General features: G+C 36.1%; 1 protein-coding gene across 1 annotated transcript in view; it reads right to left on the bottom strand.

The window, feature by feature from the left end:
• VPS13B (vacuolar protein sorting 13 homolog B) overlaps positions 1-20,659 on the bottom strand; it is a 798,623-nt gene that overhangs the window by 229,741 nt on the left and 548,223 nt on the right. The window contains exon 34 of the mRNA XM_060287492.2: positions 10,836-11,523. Within this exon, the coding sequence (XP_060143475.1) occupies positions 10,836-11,523 (688 nt within the window). The remainder of the gene's footprint in view (positions 1-10,835; positions 11,524-20,659) is intronic.

Below are 20,659 nucleotides of genomic sequence, written 5' to 3'. Positions count from 1 at the left end.
CAAGTTGTAAGTGCAAAGGAAAAGTTCTTGAAGGAAACTGAAAGTGCTACTTCAGTGAACACATAAACGATAAGAAAGTGAAACAGCCTGATTGCTGATATGGAGAAAGTTTTAGTGGTCTGGATAGATGATCAAACCAGCCACAACACTTCCTTAAGCCAAAGCCAAATCCAGAGCAAGGCCCTAATTCTCTTCAGTTATATATAAAGGCTGAAAGAGGTGAGGAAACTGCAGAAGAAAAGTTTGAAGCTAGCAGAGGTTGGATCATGAGGTTTAAGGATAGAGACCATCTCTGTAACATAACAAGGTGAAGCAACAAGTGCTAATGTAGAAGCTGTAGTAAGTCATCCATAAGATCTAGCTAAAATAAGTAATGAAGGTAGCTACACTAAACAACAGATTTTCAGTGCAGACGAAACAGCCTTATATTGGAAGAAAATGTCATCTAGGACTTTCATAGCTAAAGAGGAGAAGTCAATGCCTGACTTCAAAGCTTCAAAGGACAGGCTGATTCTCTTATTAGGGGCCAATGCAGCTGGTGACTTGAAGTTGAAGCCAATGCTCATTTACCACTCTGAAAATCCTAGGGCCCTTGAGAATTACACTAAATCTACTCTGCCTGTGCTCTATAAATGGAACAAAGCCTGGATGACAGCACATCTGTTTACAACATGGTTTCCTGAATATTTTAAGTCCACTGTTGAGACCTATTGCTTAGAAAAAAAGATTCCTTTCAAAACATTACTGCTCACTGACAATGCACCTGGTTACCCAGGAGTTCTGATGGAGATGTACAATGAGATCAATGTTGTTTTCATGCCTGCTAACACAACATCCATTCTGTAGACCATGGATCAAGGAGTAATTTCAACTTTCAAGTTTTATTATTTAAGAAACACATTTTGTAAGGCTATAACTGCCATAGATAGTGATTCCTCTGATGGATCTGGGCAAAGTAAATTAAAACCTTCTGGAAAGGATACACCATTCTAGATGCCATTAAGAACATTTGTGATTCATGGGAAGAGGCCAAAATATCAACATTAACAGGAGTTGGGAAGAAGTTGATTCCAATCCTCATGGATGACTCTGAGGGGTTCAAGACTTCAGTGGAGGAAGTAATTGCAGATGTGGTGGCAATAGCAAGAGAACTAGAATTAGAAGTGGAGCCTGAAGATGTGACTAAATTGCTGCAATCTCATGATAAAACTTTAACGGATGGGGAGTTTCTTCTTATGGATGAGCAAAACAGTGGTTTCTTGAGATGGAATCTACTCCTGGTGAAGATGCCATGGAGACTGTTGAAATGACAACAAGGGGCTTAGAATATTACACAAACTTAGTTGATAAGGCAGCAGCAGGGTTTGAGAGGATTGACTCCAATTTTGAAAGAAGATCTACTGTGGGTAAAATGCTATCAAGCAGCATTGCATGCTACAGAGAAATCGTGAAAGGAAGAGCCAATCAACGTGGCAAACTTCATCGTTACCTTATGTAAAGATACTGCAACAGCCACCCAAATCTTTAACAATCACTATCCTGATCAACACAGAGGCAAGACCCCACACCAGCAAAAAGATTAGAACTCGCTAAAGGCTCAGATGATGGTTAGCATTTTTAGCAATAAAGTATTTTTCAAGTAAGGCATGTACATTGTGTTTTAGATATAATGCTATTGCATACTTAACAGACTACACTATAGTGTGAACGTAACTTTTATATGCACTGGGAAACCAAAAAATTCTTGTGATTTGTTTTACAGCAATATTTGCTTTATTGTGGTGGTTCTAGAACGGAACTCACAATATCTCTGAGGTATGCCTGTACCTATTTTAGAGATAAACACTAAGAAATTTAGTTATTTGCATGAAAGAGCCTTGGCATTAGAGCCATGACTAAAAGTAGAAATTTCTGATTTCCACTCCCAAACCCTTCCCCATACATAAATACCCCCCACTGGCTGGGTTCCTTCTTATTTAACTTTCTCACCACAACTCTCCCTGAGTGATGTACTAGAGTGCCTCCCATTTAAAAGACCTACTTACTTGCTGAGTCCTGTCAAAGCAATAATTTCATTTCACATTACTACTGGCCAGCAAGAAACGTTCCTAGCAGCTAAATTTTCAGATAAATGTTCAAGTTGTGATCATTATGACATTAAAGTCACAGGTTAATTCTAAGCCTTTCCAGGGACATTAGCAAAACTGTTAATTCTAAAGAGACATGTAATTCAATCCTTCTCTTAAAGTCACAAGAACTAAATGAAATCAAGATATGATTTATGAGGCGTTAGAAGCCAGTTTATGATTTTCTAACTGTTGGTTTACTTAAACGTCTTCAGCACATTTTCTGCAGACCTATTCATGAAAGAGTAAAGAAGCCAATTATTATAACTGAAAATTTGCAAACTACACAATATCTATAATGGCACTGAAATGACATGAATTTTTTTTTTTTGGCCGATTACAGCCCCTATTTTAAACTCAGCCTAAACATATTAACAATGATGAAAAAAGCAACAACCACCATAACATTAACAATTCACTGAGCTCTATGCTGCACACTTAGCTAAGAGCTTCATATACATCGTTTAATCCTCGCAGCAACCCCAGGAGGTTGCTACCCGTATATCCCCATATTAAAGATAAGGAACTGAGGCTTAGAGAGGTTAAATAACTTGTCCAAGGTCACACAGCTGTATGTAGCAGAGCATGGATAAGAACTCACAACTAACTCTAAATCTTGACCTCTAAATGAACTCTATTCCATGTTTGCCTCTTAATTGAATCTGAAGCCGTATCTGTAACATTTATAAAACTAGAAAATGAAGGAAGTGTCCCATACTAGAGGTATCATGACATGGGTGTTTCTAACCTACACAGAAGTTGTGTCATAACCTGCTTTTTTAGAAAGATAAGTTCTAATCAACCGTAATTTCTGTATTTTAGTTTAGTTGATGTTTGAAAAATTACAATAAGATAAAAAGGTTGCAAGAGGGCAGAAGCAATTGTTTTCAAATTAGTTTGTTAGTCCCTAGCACCCATTAACGAGTAATAAGATGACTGTGTACTGAGGGAGCAGTGGGTGGGGGTAGCGAAATCCCTCAGAATGGTTCAACTCCTTCACAATTGACCAGATGGCACAGTCATTTCTTCAAAAACAAACAAAAAGCCCCAAACAAACAAGAAGAAAAATGACTTTTTGAGGCTGCCTTGGGCTGCATAGTCAAGATATGAGGCAATTTCAAATCTGGACTCCATTACCTTAAACAAAACAAATACCAATTTTTAAATATTTATAAACACAACTAATACGATTATGTTAAAACAACTACATACATCTTTATTTAAATGAGAATTGCCAATAATACAGCTGCTACATGTAAAGGTGCTGGCAGAAGATCTCATTTCTGTTAGAGGTTGCTCCAAGTTAGAAGGGCATGGAAAAAGGCCATTATTTTAATATTTTAAAAAGAAACCTGTTAACTCACAGATAAACTATCTACTTGGACTAGATGGAAAATCATTTATAGGTTATTAGTATTAATAGTCATAAAAGAAATTGAAGTTGATAATTTATACTTCAAATAATTTGCCATTTTTTTAAATTATGGAGAGTAACATGAAACACTTTCAAGTATAGCTGGTATAATTTAAGATCACTAAATTATGCAGATTGGGGACTATATTAATGACACTTTCAAAATCATAAGCAATTCTCATCATTCTTATTTCACTTCAGGTTTCTAAAATAGATGTAGATATAGGTATACATAAAGATTCCATTTTATTCTGGGTAGCATCCCATGTAGAATTAGGTTTTTTAATATATATGTGTATAAATGGTCTTATAAGATACACACATATGTCTATATAGTCACATGTGCTGAGAAGGCAGACTGACATGAGGAACAATGAGTTTCACAGCATTTCCTCTTCTAACGTGATTTTATAATATATGAAAGAATATCCCTAAGGAACACATTGAGAGAACACTATTACCAGCCTTTGAGTATTTGGGTATGTTCTTTGCTTAATGGTGACATGGGCAGAATCAAGTTAATACTGACAACTCCCTGGGAGCAGTAATTATTCATTACAATATATTTAACTGATCTGTGCTTATAGATGTAAAGATATTAAAGTATCACTTTTGGAGGAAATCCTGTATTAAGTTTCTCAGAAAACCATGCCTCCACTAATGGACCAGAAAATATTTTTATTATCTTAAAATTGCAGGATTTCTGGTGCCAGCCAAAATTGAAATAAGCTCAGTACAGCCCATCTCCCATGCTGCTTAAATGAAAACTCAAGAAAAAAGACAAAACACAAATACCTGACGACTCTCAAAAGTAAACAAGAGCAATGCAGACTGGGGAGGGGAGTTAAACTTGCAGATATGACCCAATAGTGGTGAATTTTCTATTTTGTTTTGTTTCAGTTTTCCTCTTTTTCCTTATAACTTTGACTTGAGAGTGAGTCCTAAATTGTGGTGCACAGTGATAGCAGGAACAGCCGAAAGTCCAACAGAAACCCTGTCTGGAAGATAAGACCCCTGTTTTCAATACTGTTGGGGAAACCAGCTGCTTTTTAGTTTTCTTTTTTCTCTCCTAGTTTTGCCCCAAGCGTGTGCTCTGTGTGTGTGTGTGTGTGTGTGTGTGTGTGTGTGTATAAAGCTGTACAATGCAGTGGCTGTGCTGTGGTGGCAGTGACACAAGCATTTAAGATATTATGGAAGAATTACAACTGTGTTTCATGAGGTAAAGGTAAACATGCTTGAAATAAATGGAAATATAGAAGTTCTCAGAAGAGAAATAGAAACTACAAAAAAATAACCAAATGGAAATATTAAAACAGAAAAATCCAATAGAAATTATCCAATATGAAGAACAGAGAGGAAAAAAGAAAGAACAGTGAATGGAGTCTCGGGGATCTGAAGAGCAATGTAAAAAAGCTTAACTTTGGAGTCCCAAAAGGAGAGTAGGAAGATTGGTACAGAAAAATATCTAAAGAAAGAATAGCCAAAAAGTTCCTAAATTTAGTTAAAAAAATATTTACAGAGTCAAGAAACTCGGAGAACCTCCAACAGGATAAATTTAAAGAAATCAAGCCAGACACATCATATAATAAATCTCAGGAAACCAAAGATAAAGAAAAAAATCTTGAAGGCAACTAGAGGAAAACAACACATTACATATATGGAAACAAGGATTGGAATTACCATGAATTTCTCATCACAAACCACAGAGGATAGAAGAGAGTGGAACAATATCACTGAAGTGCTGAAAGAAATGTCAACCTAGAATTCTACATCCAGCAAAAAGATCATTCAGGAATGAGAGACAGAGAAAATAATACTCCCAGATAATGGAAAACTAAGAGAATTTGTTGCTACAGACCTGCTCTAAAAGAAATGCTAAAGAAGTTCTTAATGCTGAAGGAAAACATACCAGAGGAAAACCCGGAACTTTAGGAATGAAGGAGGAGCTCTGGACATGGTAAATTCCTGGGAGAAATATAAAACGTACTAGTTTTTTCCTCTTTAGTTCTTTAAAATATGTAAGATTATTGAAACAAAGGTCAAAATCTTATCTGGTAGGATTTTCAGTATGTGTAGATGTAATATATATTGGGGAAGGGTAAAGAGACCTTTATGATTGTAAGGCTTTTACATTTTCTTGGAGTGTTAAAATATTACCACTAACTAGACTGACTGTGAAAGATTAAGCATATATATTGGAAACGTCAGAACAACCACTAAAATACATTACAAAGACACACAGCCAAAAAGCAAATAGATAAACAGAATACTAAAAATTATTCTGAATTGCAGGTAGGGAAAAATCTATTACTACTAAAAAAATAAAATGAAGAGTAGTCCTACATCATTCCTCAAAATCCTAGCAGTTTTCCTTAAACCATCCCATACAAATGACACTAAGCTTTTCTAAATTGTTTCTCCGGAAGTAGAACTTACAGTTCTTACTTAACTCTACTTAACTTCAAGCGTTTCACAAGCTCTCCATGTCGTGAAGATCCATATCCTGTTAAACGTTCATCATTAGCTATAATAAGTATAATTACTAAATGATGAGAGATGCCTGAAGGCCGAAACTGGGTCTTATTACTGGTTCCTCAGCATCTTGAATATGTCTGATAAATAGCCAGTGTTCAAATAGAAAAAATGAATGACTATTCCCAAACATTGCCTGAGTGTAGAAATGAAGGCACACTAGGGATCATAAGTTCATACTAAAATAATGTCAAGTTGATTGTCTAAAAGAGGGGGGTGTGATTTTAAAAACCATGCTGATTAATTTAAAATAGTTACCTCGAGCTATAACACTATATTCCAACAATGCTCAAAGGATTTTTAGTATTTGCTTTCAGGGTCTTCACTGCAATCTCTTGAATATGTCAAATAAAAATCACATCTTCATAATTTAATGTGAAAAGTACTGCCATCTTTTTAGAATTACCCAGAGCCATGCTTAAACAATGAATGAAGTCAGTGATCAAATGGCTCTTACCATTTTTATGATCCTAATGAATTAGAGAATCAAAACCTCTGAGATGACCAGGGCCTTAGAGGTCTCCTGTGTATGAATTATTTTGTAACATTCTTATTGGTTCCCTCATTAATTAATGAGTTAAGTAAAATCTTTGACATGTTCATTTTGTATTTATATAAGAATTATGATTTTTTTGAAAATTATCTTCTGAACATGATAAGTGTTTTGACGGAGTGACACAAAATTCTTTGTTTACTTTTTGTTCCATATGATTTCCATACAAAGTAACATTAGCATATATAATAATAGTTTGACTTTCACATAAAACAGTAAACAATTACACGCTGTTGTGCTAAAAGTTTTTTTACAATCAAATGTTTCTGTCCTCTTAAAAAAGAAAATCCATTATCTCCAAAGCAACCTCTGGCCACATCTGAAATGCTGAAATTGGGTGATCACTGAACTGCACATATATGCTAAAACTGCTATTGGTTGGCTGCCACTTGAGTTACCTTACAAAAAAGGATTTATTTTAGAATCAAGAGAGAAAGTATGAACACTACAGAAAGACATAACATGTTTCTTCTTTCATTTTAAACTTGTGATGCCTTTAACCTTTCCTTGACCTTTCTTAGAAAGTTAGCTGCCTGGTGATACCCCTTTTTGTCCCTCCAATTAAGACATTGCCAATAGTCCCTTCACTTCAGAATCCAGAAATGCAACTGGCCACTTCCACTTTACTCCTTCTCTTCCCCATGAATGTTAGTGTTACGGTTATTCATATTTTTCTCTTTTTTCTTACCCACATGGTTACTATTTCAAAGCTTCAAAAGAATCCTGGACATGGAACACTGCTTTCTTCAGGATTAAAAGTGCTACATGAAGCGTTTCTGGACGACTAAATTGGTAATGGAACTTTGATAGTTCATTCAAGTGGACCAATTTAAAATAGAAATTCCTCAAATCAGTTTTTGAAAAATAACTTCATGAATATTTAATAAAATTTATGTATTTAAGTACTGGATAAACTAATTAGTGTTCCACTAGAATATCAAAAGAAAACTTGCATCTTTAAAACAAGTCAAAATAAATTGTAATCTGATAGGGTAGTGGCTTACAGATGTCAACTTCCTGAGGCCAAAGCTAGTTTAAATATTTTTAGAAAGGTAAGTATGGGGAGACGAATTCCAAATTACAGAATGATAAAACTTTAGATCTGGAATGAGCTTTGTTGGTATCTTTTATAATCATCACATTTTACACATAAGGAAACAGAAACCCAAAGAAGTGAACTGCCGGGCTAAGATCACTCTGCTAATTAACAGGAACAATTAAATCCCAGGCTTTCTGCTTCCTAATTTAGTAATCTTTCTACTATATATTGATATTAATAACTAAAGCAGTAGCAGCAAACATTTATGAGGGCCTACTACTTGCTAGACTCAATGCTAAGTACTTTCATTAATTATCTCTTTTCGATTTCATAATCGCCCTATGACATAGATAGGTAGGTACACGTCTCCTAAGTGACAGAGTTAGAATTTCAACTCAGGTTTGTCATTTACCAAGAGAGGCTGTACTGTGTAGTCACATCATGGACACATATATGCAAAGTCACCAGTTAAAACAAAGAAAGCGAACCGTTTGCATGGTCTGGAGAGGGACAATGGAGGTTGACGGACAACTGCAATTCACATCTTTCTGTCCACTCCATGGAGCCATACAGGGTGAGAGACTCAGAAGTCCAAAAAATCTTGGTTTTGTATTTTAGCTCTGTCTATTGCTAAGTCTGTAATCTTGGACAAGTTACTTCTCCAAACTTTAGTTTCTTTTTATGTAAGATGGGAACATATTTCCCACAGAGTTGTTATGAGGATTAAGTGAGATAATGCATTTAAAGCAGTTAGTACAATGCCTGGCACAGACTGAATACTCAATAATTGCTAGTTGTACTTTTTGGTTTTTAGCCATTGTATTTTAACTACTTGTTTTCAGACAAATTTCTCCAAATCACTAAATTCATTTTTAAGAAACATGCTAACTTATACTGATGACTCTATTAGCATAGTGTAAATGTCCAAGAAGATGCTTTTTGTGTAAGGAAAGGCATCCACAAGAATATTATGCAAAGGATGCTCCTTAGGAGGTATGTAAGACTTTTTCCTCCCACAGGTAAATCCCCTATACTCAATCTGGCCCATAACCGTCATCCTAAACTTCATCTACTGAAATTGGGTTCCACATTGGTCTATGCACAAGGATGTTCTTTTAAACAAAAAATGCTTTATTATTTCAACCTAGGAACCAGTTACAATTCAAATGTACACCTTTGCTATGAGCCCTGAACTTTGCTGAACTTAGTATCTTTTAGTAGAAGCTGCTAAAGCCACCCACCCATAAAGCAACTGCAGCTGAAAGCACTTAAGGAGGGGCTTGGAATTAACTTTTATTCTCCCAATCCTACACCTACTTTTTGCCAATGCTAAGCAGACACCCAAACAGGTATCAGGTCTACAGGCAAGAGTCCTTGAATCATATAACATCAACTACTTCAGCACTTCTCCCATCTCCAGTGACCTGAAGTACCCATTATATTACAGGCACTCAGTAAATGAGAACATGTTTGAAGAAGGGAGGCAGTGGTGGCTGGTAAATGTTGAACATCTGGCTCTCAGAGCAGGACAGCTGATTGACAGCATTTGCCAGTATCTGTGGTGTAAATATTCTCACTATGGCGATTTAAACTACCAGTGGTTTAACAACGGTCTTTCAAAGTTCCTAAAAATTTAACAGTCAGCTCTTTTGAGCCAGTATGAGCCAGCACCAGCACATCAATGGAGAGAGGGCCAGCAGGCAGCCTAGGAGGTTAACGCTACGATTTTCCTCCTTAGCAACTGGCCAGTTACCACCTTCTAAAGTAGAGGACTTGAACTATACCTCTGCAAGAGCCAAGGGCTCCTTTGAACCTACGTCCTTGGGCTGAATCCTGACCCTCACACCTGCTATCTACTCTCCAGGAGCCTGCTGTGTAAAATGATTCTCCTTAATGCCAAGAATGAACCAGCCTGACTTCCAGATTGGACAAATCCTCCAGATACCTCACTGCTGGCGTCCATCTGCTACACGGGACCACCTGAGAACAATAAAATGCCTGAATTATACCCGAGCTTGCTAGGGCCCTCTTCCAATACTGGATCTTAAGACGATCCAGCTACCCTCTCTGGTAGTCTTTCCCGCCAAATCTCTAATTCTACATTAACTCAGGGAAAAGGTCTCTGTATCTTCTTTGGCCCTGTTTTCATTAGCTCTTGTTACTTAACAGCCCATACGTCTTAAATCTGAACCCCTGATCACTTTCCTAGTCTCAACAGGCAACAAGCTTCAGAAGTTCAATTTAATTATTATAATATATGACACTCTCAGGTTATAAGGAAGGTTTGGATGGGGCAAGAAGAGCCAGCTGGCCAACACCACCAATAAATGCACTTGTTGTAGATGTATAAAATCTTTTTTTTTTAAAAGGAAGTAGCATTTTAAAAATTTTTATTTATTTATTTATGGCTGCCTTGGGTCTTTGTTGCTGTGTGCGGGCTTTCATTGCGGTGGCTTCTCTTGTCACAGACCACAGGCCCTAGGCGCGTGGGCTGCAGTAGTTGTGGCTCACGGGCTCTAGAGCGCAGGCTCAGTAATTGTGGCGCACGGGCTTAGGTGCTCTGCGGCATGTGGGATCTTCCCGGACCAGGGCTCGAACCCATGTCCCCTGCATTGGCAGGCGGATTCTTAACAACTGCGCCACCAGGGAAGCCCAGATGTATAAAATCTTTAGGTCATCTTACTTTACTAATAAACCTTCTCAAATACACTTAATATTATGCTGTTACAGCAAGATGATTAGGGCAAAAGAATACCAAAACAATAAACTTCATTTTCTAAGGTTTTTCTGTTTTTACCTGAACAGCTGCATTGACATGGAAAGCATACCTATGGGCTATTAATATGAAAAAAACACTTTGCTTCCTAATCACTGGAAATTGTTAAGCATTTCAATAGCCCAGAAAGAGCCCCTGTTTCATTCAGTTCCTGAAAAAAAATTCAGAGGCACAGTAAGAACACTAAGGCTAAAAACCCTGTTACATTTCAAACATTTACTTAAACATGATTCAGCTGTGGGACATGAACTTTACATATTTACATATTCTGTAGAGAAAAGAAGTCTTGTCTGGTCTGCCGGCTGTTTTCTGCTTGATCAATATTCAAAGTTTGGGACTAAAACTTAGTATGTAGTAGTAGTGATTAGCACCCCAGTAAATTTGAAGGCTCTTACCTGTACATTTGTAATCAGAGGCCACCCCTTTAAGCACAGCATCGAAAATGGATATTTCCACTCGCTGCTTTCTGTGGTGACAACTCAGAAGCAAAGAAGGCTGGGACACAATAAAGTACAAAAAAGGTTCTAGCTGCAGGTCACCAGTTCCTCTTCGTCCAGGTTGCCGAACGATAGTTATGCCAAGCGCTTGTCTAGCAGATGACCTTGTGGATGCATGCAGACTTTCCAGAGAGATGACCCCTATTTTTTTCCCTGAAGGAAAAGATATGTTGCTGCTTAAGAGATCTTCTGCTGTGACCATGGAAATACATGCCTGGCTGGGCTTAGCGACGTCTGAATCAACTTCTGGGAGATTTAATGAACTCTTGCCTGTTTTTTCATTATCCTTTTGTTCTTGCGATTTTGATTTGGGCAAGGCCATACAGGAATAGGTCATTAGTGAGATTCTACTTGCAGTAATGAATATGTCAAAAGGAATAAAATTTAGATTTTTTACAATTGATGACTGGCGTGAGGGACGGGCAATGCGATGCTGACTGGTACCACTGTGCTGCTCTATTTGTACGATTCTGATTTTAACACTGTCACTGCCAATTCCACTATCCTGAGCACCACTGTACCGAGATGAGGTATCAGCCATGGTTCCATCATATGTATCCATTTTTTTCTGTTCTTGCTTAGAGATCTGTAAGGAAAAATAATAAAATATTTTAAGCTAGTTATATTCCAAGTGTTACTATATAAATGTTATAGAAGCATGTTAAAAATGGGTCTAGTATAACTGAGAGTAATCATAGAAAGAAACTAGGCGCTCTTTCAAAAAAATTATTCATGTTAAAATGCCAAGACAATACTTAGGATAAACATCAAATGTGCATTTCTATCATTAAAATATATTTTTCAGAGGAATTCCCTGGCAGTCCAGTGGTTAGGGCGCTGCGCTTTCACTGCAGAGGGTGCGGATTCAATCCCTGGTCAGGGAACTAAGATCCCCACAAGCCAGAAGAAAAAATAAATAAATAAATAAAATGTACCTTTTCGTGTCAGACTTTACTTTCTTTGCCTTTTAAAGAGTTACATTAGTTAGTATTCTTTACCGTGATCTTCCAAGTAGTATAATAAACTGTTTCCAAATCATGATTACCATTGGTTGAAATTATATTTCACGCAGGAGTAGTTTATATTGTTTACCTGTCATTATAAAACTGATTTATAGGATTTTGGATAGTAAAAGAGGGAAAAGTCAGTAGTTCTAAATTATGAAGGACAAAGAAAACTAAATGTGTGCCATTCAAAACGATGTTTATTTTCCTTTACTACAACAGGACTTGAAACAAGGGTAAGTGTAAGTGATCAAGCAAAATGTAAGTAATTAAAACCCTTGAAGGTGGATTTTCCCTTTGTGCACTGAATGTATCCATGATTTCTCAAAATTTTCCACCAATTGCCTACATAGAGAACAAAGAACAACTTGGTGGTAGCAGCAGTTATGACTACTTTGGCAGCACAACAGCAAGACCTCCAGTCTGATTCTTTGGTTCCCTTTTTTAGTCTCCCAACCATTAGTTTGTGATACACTATTTGAGACCTAGATATTTCACTTGATTTTTCACTGAAGTGATTCAGATTCATTAAAGAAATCATGGAAAGTCTGAGAGAAAAACAAAACCCTCCCGACCCCCATTTTATTACCAAACATAGCCAATGGCAATCTTTCAGTGTATTTCCTTTCGTCTTTTTTCCTACCTGTGCGTAGGTTCCCTCCCACCCCACCCCTTTATGGTTATAATAATACTGTAGAGACAAATTTGAAACCCTTTTTTTTTTTTTCTCTGCGTTGGGTCTTCATTGCTGCATGCGGGCTTTCTCTAGTTGGGGCGAGCAGGGGCTACTCTTCGTTGCGGTGCATGGATTTCTCATTGTGGTGGCTTCTCTTGTTGCAGAGCACGGGCTCCAAGCACACGGGCTCAGTAGTTGTGGCTCACGGGCTCTAGAGCTCAGGCTCAGTAGTTGTGGCGCACGGGCTTAGCTGCTCCGTGGCATGTGGGATCTTCCTGGGCCAGGGATCAAACCTGTGTCCCCTGCATTTGCAGGCGGATTCTTAACCACTGGGCCACAAGGGAAGTCCCTGCAACCCAATTTTTTTACATGCTAATGTACTCTTCATAAATGCCATTTTAAAAAGCTGCGTAATATATCATTTAACGTTAGGAATAATTTGTTCAACTATTCCCATATAATTGGAGTTTCAGGTATTCAACTTTTGCCAACAAACATCTATGACAAACATCCAATAAGATTTTCTTAAGAGGATCCTAGAAGTGGGATTACTAGGTAAATGGTATGAAGAAGTTTAAGGTTGTCAAATATTGCCAGCACCTTTCCATAAAGGGTGCACTAAACTATATTACGATCAGCAGTGGAAAAATATTCCCAAAGTACTGGGTATTGCTTCTCATTTTTTAGGCTGTTCCTTAATTTGGTAAATATAGTATCATTTTTCCACATGCTACAAATTATTATAAGTTGCTTGTGAAAATGTTAAAAGGCAGTTAAATAATTCAAGACAATGATGTTATAGTCATTAAAATTTTTCAAATAATAGTTTTTGTTAATTTATTTTAAAGTTGTTCAGGAAGGCACATTGTTGTTAGAAAAATCCAGCCTCAGGTATTTGAAACAAAAACAGCTAATCCCCGTTCTCTGAAGACACCACGTTCTTTTAAACCATCTAGGTATACCATGCTCTTTCCCTTCCTGGAGCCCCCTTCTGAGCTCGATGTAGCTGGCAAACATTTAGCTATCCATGAAGACTCAGAACAATGACACCTGTCTGAGAGTTTTGCTTTCAACTCTTTTCCTGCTTGGTGATCCTAATAGTTAACTCAGACTTCTATTTTAGAATTTATTATTTTCTACTAAAATGTTCTGTGGTGGCAGTATCAGATAGTATTAAAACAATCTAAAGGCTTTGGAGTCAGAGAGAAGTAGGGTCAAGTGTGACACCTGCTAATTGTACATTACGGGACAAATTACAATCCACTCTAAGACTACATAATCTCATCTGTAAAATGGGGATAATAAATCCGACCTCAAGGGGTTAGTACGAGGAGTCAATGAGCTAATGTACCTAAAGAGGTCAGCACACTGCCTGGCATATAGTAAATGCCTGATAATGGGCAGCTGCTGTGTGTTTGTCTCTTCTACCAGGTGAAGGACTGCTGGATGGATTGGGCCACATCATTTTGCTTCTGTCTATCACCAAGGAATAGTGCAGTGCCTAGCACACTGAAGAGAGGATCCATAAATGTTTGATGAGATGTTAGTTTCTGATACAATATTAAATGAAAAAATTGCTCTGCAGACTAGAAATACATAATTGTTAATATGTAAATATATGTGTATACTGTACTCTTTAAGGTCTGTCTAGACATATTCATGAGCTTTCCTTATCTGCATCCTCCACGTTTTGCGCTGATCACACTTGAAGAAATCCTTGTCTCTGCTAGATGCTCATCCTCACACTGGGGACATTAATACTCAACCCACAAAGTTGTTGCATCATTAAATGTGTTAATGTATTTGACCACACGTAGTAGGCACTCAGTAAAGGGTAAGTTAAAAAAAGAAGTCATCTTCTTTGTGAAGACTTTCTCAACCTTTCCAGATGGCGTTAGTCTTTTCAGCTTCTATGCTTTTGTAACAAACTAATGTTATTATAGCACTTTTCAAACACTGGTCTGTCTCAGAGACTGTGAGCAATTGAAGATAAAAAATAAGATAACACTGAGTATGTTTATTATTTGCCAAACATTGTTAGCACATTACATACATTTTCTTTACTAAGTGCTACAACCCTTTAAAGGGGATACTGTTATCCCCATTTTACACCTGAGGAAACTGAGGCTTAAAGAGATTAATCCCAAGGTCAGACTACGGGTAGGAGAGAATGCCATCAGTACTCGTAGCACACACCACATTGCCTGTCACATAGTAAAGCTCAATAACTGTGTGCTGGCCAAGCAAATGAATGTATTTAATTTTTAAATTCAGTAAAATAAAAATAAGGCAATTATCAAAAGGACAATTTAATTGGAAAGGTTTTAGTTATCTATTATAAAAATTTCAAATATACCTCCAACTCCACTACCAGCTAGGAATTCTCAAATAATATGTGAAAAGATAATAAAATCAAGTACATAAGTAATCTAGGATTTACTGCCCAAATTTTGAAGCATTACAAACCAAATATCTGTGTACAGCATAACTAAAAAAATCCTTTAGGTTGAGTTGCACAAGAAACTCAAATCAGGAACTCAACTATCTTTATTCTCTCAATCAGGAAAGGCAACCGCAATTAACTATATCAGACTATACCTTCTATGCACAGAGCATTACATTGTCTTTTTCTGATTTACAAATTTGTATTTAAAAATCTAGCCTCTCTTTCTTTAAAGTGTTCCCCATCAGTGTTAACATGACAAAAACAAACCACCTGTAGGTAAAGATAAAGAAATGCAGTGTCCAGCCCTATTACCTGTTGAGATTGTCACATTAGACTCTAGTGAATGTCAAGGAGCACGATCTTGCGATATAAATAACCAGCAGGGGCAGGACGGCAGCTATCAGCTTGGGTCACATGGGTTACTGAACAGAAGTCAGATGGTAACTAGTTCTCCTCACTACTGAGCAGAATGGAATTTGAACCAATGACCCAGAGATGAAAGACTCTCTTATTGTGGGGGGGGGGGGGGGAGGGAGTACAACTTTCCCAGTATTGGACAACTAAATTCTTAAAAATCGGTTAAAAGTCAAGACTTCCTCCAGTTTTCTAAGTTTCTGCACTATTTGTAGAACTGAAATAAATAATCTGGTGATTTTGAGACATATTTAAAAATCCATTGGCTTGTCACCAGTCCACTGCAGATTTATCTATTATATTGAAGAGAATCTGGCCTATCAAGAAGGTTTTATAACTAATTATGTGTGCTAAGCCCTAAACTTGGGCATCAATTTACTATTCCTTTGTGGAAAAAGAAAAGTTCACAGTGTAGTAACTCTGAAAATAACTTTTCCTTTATTATTGTCCAAGGGGACTAATAATTTAAGTTGTCAAAAATAGCAATATCTGCTTGCTGTTAGTGAATGCAGCAGAAACATGTATCTCTGAGCAGTGCTATTACATCAGCTCTCCCACTCTTTACCTAACTCATTTAAAATGAACAATAAAAGTTTTCTTTAATTAGCTACTGGTGTGCATTAACATGATCATGATTAAACCATAAAAACCAACTGTACATTACTCTGGTCCCCTCTTCCATATGTTTTGAATTATTCTGTTTGAAAATGTACTTTGCGTCCCTTTTAAAAGTTCGACCTTCTGCTTTCAGAGAATTAAATGCATATTACTGCAGCGAAGAAGATAATGTTTCAGACCTCCAGGCATATATTAAACACACTGGCAGCACTTGAGACAAAATGCTTTACTTATTAGATACTTCCTATTCTAAACAGTGTCATCAAAGGCTAAAAACAAAATCCATATAAAAGCTGCACAATGCTTCCACACAGAACCTGTGCCAAAATCCCTGTACTTTCCAACTAATGAGGAAAGGATGTGTACTCTTAACATATGAATGTAAGATTTTCCAAGCATTCACTTTAGGAAACTGGGCTATTGATTCCATATGGGTTATGTTAAATGAAACTGTATTGGTAAAATAACCTTTAAGATATCTGGCATGATAACTATAATTAAACAATATTCAAAAGACTAAAACAAAAGGGAATTTGGTTCCACAATGGCTAATTAAAATAAAATGAAAAAACACAGCATGCCATCTATCAAGATAAATTGTTATTGTTTAAGAACTATTTAAATACTGTTAAAATATACTTTCAGATAAAATCTGAAAAAGCTGGAAAAATATTTGTGGCTTAAAAATGGATAGTTTGGTGAAGAAAAAAATATAGGACTCTGAAATTTTATGCAGAGATAACAGCTTTAAAGCCTTGAGCACAACCAGATGGTACTTAAATCACAGGAATTCTACAGTTTCACTATCAATGGGTTTCAATATGAGAAGGTTTTCAATAGCTAGGAAAACATGTCAAGTTGATAGTTTACTTCTTAGATCATTTCAGCGCATTTCCCCATCCTTTCACAGCTATTATGTGGTACAGATAGCCACCATGGAAAGGGTGCTGAAAGCTGGACTAGTAGCTAGGGAAGCTAATTCCTCCTTTTAATGTACTGAGATAGGTAAAGTTTACTAGCTCACCTTGGAGTCTGGTAAGAGCCATAGTATCTCAGGAGTAGTGGCTAAAATCACACTTTATGTGACAATACCAAAGAATGCATTAAAATAATTTCAAATGACATTAATTAGATGTTCTGCAGTAGAACTCTGGAGTGGAGAAAGATAAGCTTGATTGATTGAAACTTCTTGTTTGGCCATATCAACATTTTTACGAGCACATTCAAAAGTTAGCCATATTAATAAATATGTTGCAAGTAAATGGATATTAAAAAATTTAAAGTATGTGCAAACCAACCCCGAGAATTAACAAAGACTAAAACATATAATTTTTGCTTTGATGGCTGACAAAAATGGCAATTCAGCACCTATTCCAATATTTTAATTCACATTATTTCTTTTAATCTGTATTTTTAAGGAATCTTTATACACCAGACATAAATATATCCACATATTTTCCCACCTTCTCATCAAAATTATGGTTATATAACAGCAGCAGTTACACTTTAACCTTGATCAAAATATCTTTTGCCAGTCATGAGCTCACTTTTCACATCTTACAAATTATGATAAAGTCAAGTGTGAAACCACAAAATCAAAGTGACAATCACATCTGTATATCACTGTGACATTTATTCTAATTTTGCTGCTCTTGCTAAAATGTAGTCATATATTCAAAAAAGTAAACATGCTATCTTACAAAATCAAATATAAAAAAAAGTTGGTTACAGTGTTTTAATGGTTTTACATACTGGAATTACAAGGGAGAATTTTTAAAAACTTAAAAAAATTATGTGCCTCGTTGCCTAAATATTTTCAAATATACTCTTGTAGCTGTATCTTTAAAAAGTTTGGTTTGGGGGATAGGGTACGGTGGTGCTCCTGGGAAAGGTTGTTGTATGCCTTTAACACAGAGATAGTCTACACTGGAAGCTTTAGATAAATAGCAAATTGTTGTACCAATCAGAGATACTTCATTTCACCTTGCTTAATTTAGTCAAGTGAACAATAAAAGTGTATTTTTAAGTCTCAAATTTTCAGTGATGTCAGCATTACATTTCATGAACTTTTATCATTTTATAGACAAACTACCACTGCAACTCAGTGATGTGCTAGATAAAATTTATCTAAGCACATTAAATTAAAAAAACATTATAAAGAATAAATTGACTTTGATACGAAATGCCTCCTTCAGTGTTACCAATCCATGCTATTTTTTACTTAAAAAACAAACTTGAACAAGCACTGTATGTACTTGGGTACTACAGAGTGCTAGAAAACAAGGGCTTTTTATATTTTATTTCTCTGAGTCAAATGTTATACAAGAGCCCACATGATATAATTGTTCCCAGTTGGATGGCAGAAAGTTTTCACAATACTGCAGTAATTATGCAAAAGAGCAGAACTAATGATACCCATCACTGCTTAACAGATAGAATGGTAAAGAGTACTATAGTTTCAAGTTTTCCCTTTCATGAAGTTACTTTTCCGGCTCTTTGAAGTTACAGTATGAGGCCACTACTGCCTGTTAAGTATCAGTTGAAATATTCACATTTCAAGACCAGTGCTAACTGCAATAAAAGAAGCATGGAGATAGTTCAGGCAAGGTCGTGTTTTACTGTAGTTGTATTCGGTCTATTGTCTTAATTTAAGTTGTAAATTATGAAAAGGGACCAATTCTAGTGCTAAACTGACTATAATACCTAGATCTTTATCAATGTCTGTTTCAATATGATAAACCAAACAACCAAAAAAAAAAAAAATAAGTATATACACCAACCTATCCATACAAATTCAAATCCTACTTATTGAGATTTTATCAGCAGAGCTGACCCTGAAGACTTTTGTACCTGTCTGTCCTTTCAAACATATATGATTTCACAGCATAAGCTTATTTTCAGGGGCTTTTAAATTCATGAAAAAAAAAATTAGTTCCAGGCAAGACTTCACATACAAAGTCTTAACTCAGAAACAGTTCTGATTCTCTCTCTCTCTTTCTCTACGTCTCTCACATATAAAATTGGAATAGGTTGGCCATTTTTGTTCAAGGAGACTAGGTCTAACTGATTTATACTAACTCCGTAGTTTAAGTCTGACTTGTTTGCTTTTTATAATGAATTCAGTTTTTAAAAAATAAATATTGACACATTCTGGGAACTCGGATCTTAATCAAAGTAGATGCCTGTACATCTTAGAAACAACAACCTGCTTTGAAATGGCCATGATGTTAATTCTTAAAAAGTGGCTCCTATGTGTACAAGGTAACAACTCTTCATACTGATGAAATCCAAGGTTCATTCCACTGATGTCAATGTGGAAACCATTTCGTCCCATGGCTGCTTAAAGATTTTCAATAGGATTAAATCAGCTGCAAGTCCTCATTATATCAGGGTTTACAATTGTGTCTGAGTTGGAGTCTGTTTCTCATAGAATTTTACTTACAGACTGACTTAGATTGGCTCCTTAGAGCTAGCCTGATTTTACTAGAAACAACTGTATCACATCAGCCACTCTCATAAACTTGCAGTAAGATTGAATCAGCCCTGACCCCGAAGCAGATGAAAGTTTACCCAGCCTATGCATTCTCTGTAAGAGTCACAGAAAAGTTTGCATTTAGTTTCTGCAGCACTGCAGAAGTAGAATATGCTTATTAACTATTCCAGTTGGCCTTTGCCTTGCAATTATGAACCTGATTTTTCTGATAAGAAAACTAGAGTTGAACTTGGAGAAATTTCTATCGATAAAAAACCGTACGAATCCTTGATTATTTTATCCCTCAAATCACATATGCTCTTTTAAAGAAACTATGCAGAGTTTATGGAAATGAAGCAAAAGCATGCGTTAAAAAATTTCCCCTAATATTCAATACAAGTTGAAAAATAATGAAAATGGTTTAAGTATATCCATAATTAACTTTAACCAGTAGCTGATTTTCATTGTCAAACAGAATATAGTTAACAAAAATATTAAGATGATTTTCATTGTTATATATTCTATTTACTAAATCTAAACAAACCTGGTTCAGTTAACTGTAGATTTTCTTCAAAGTGAACCTGAATATCAGTATTCTCTACACTGTATCTGATTTTATTGAAGTACATCAAGACATTATAGAATACAGGGTCATTTACAAACTTTTATTGGCTCCCCTTTAACTTCATGATGGCAGATTAAATCCAAATTGAACTAAAGCTATATATTGATTCTGTGTGTCATATGTTATCAATACCTTAATGATGCAACAGACTTGAAATGCAAAATAGTCAAGATGTTGAGAGAAACATTTGTTTATGCCCTGCAGCCATTTCTTCTTTTCTATTAGAACAACTTTGTTCTTCTCTGCTACTCCATAAAAATCATCACTAGGTCAAAATGGCCTTCCACACAAACTGCTTTGATCATATTAACCTCTCCCTTCAATCCTTAGAAATTTGAAGTATTCTCTAAATCAGGTTAAGTATTCCTAACTTTAGCTCTGGTCAGCTAGCCCTACAACATTCGTAAATTTTCATATGCTGATATATCCCAAGTAATTCTTGCAGTTCTAAGAAAGAAACTTTCTGT

This window comes from Globicephala melas, chromosome 17 (genome assembly GCF_963455315.2).
Source record: "Globicephala melas chromosome 17, mGloMel1.2, whole genome shotgun sequence".
Classification (NCBI taxonomy): Eukaryota; Metazoa; Chordata; class Mammalia; order Artiodactyla; family Delphinidae; genus Globicephala; species Globicephala melas.
This window is presented reverse-complemented; position numbering and strand designations above follow the sequence as displayed.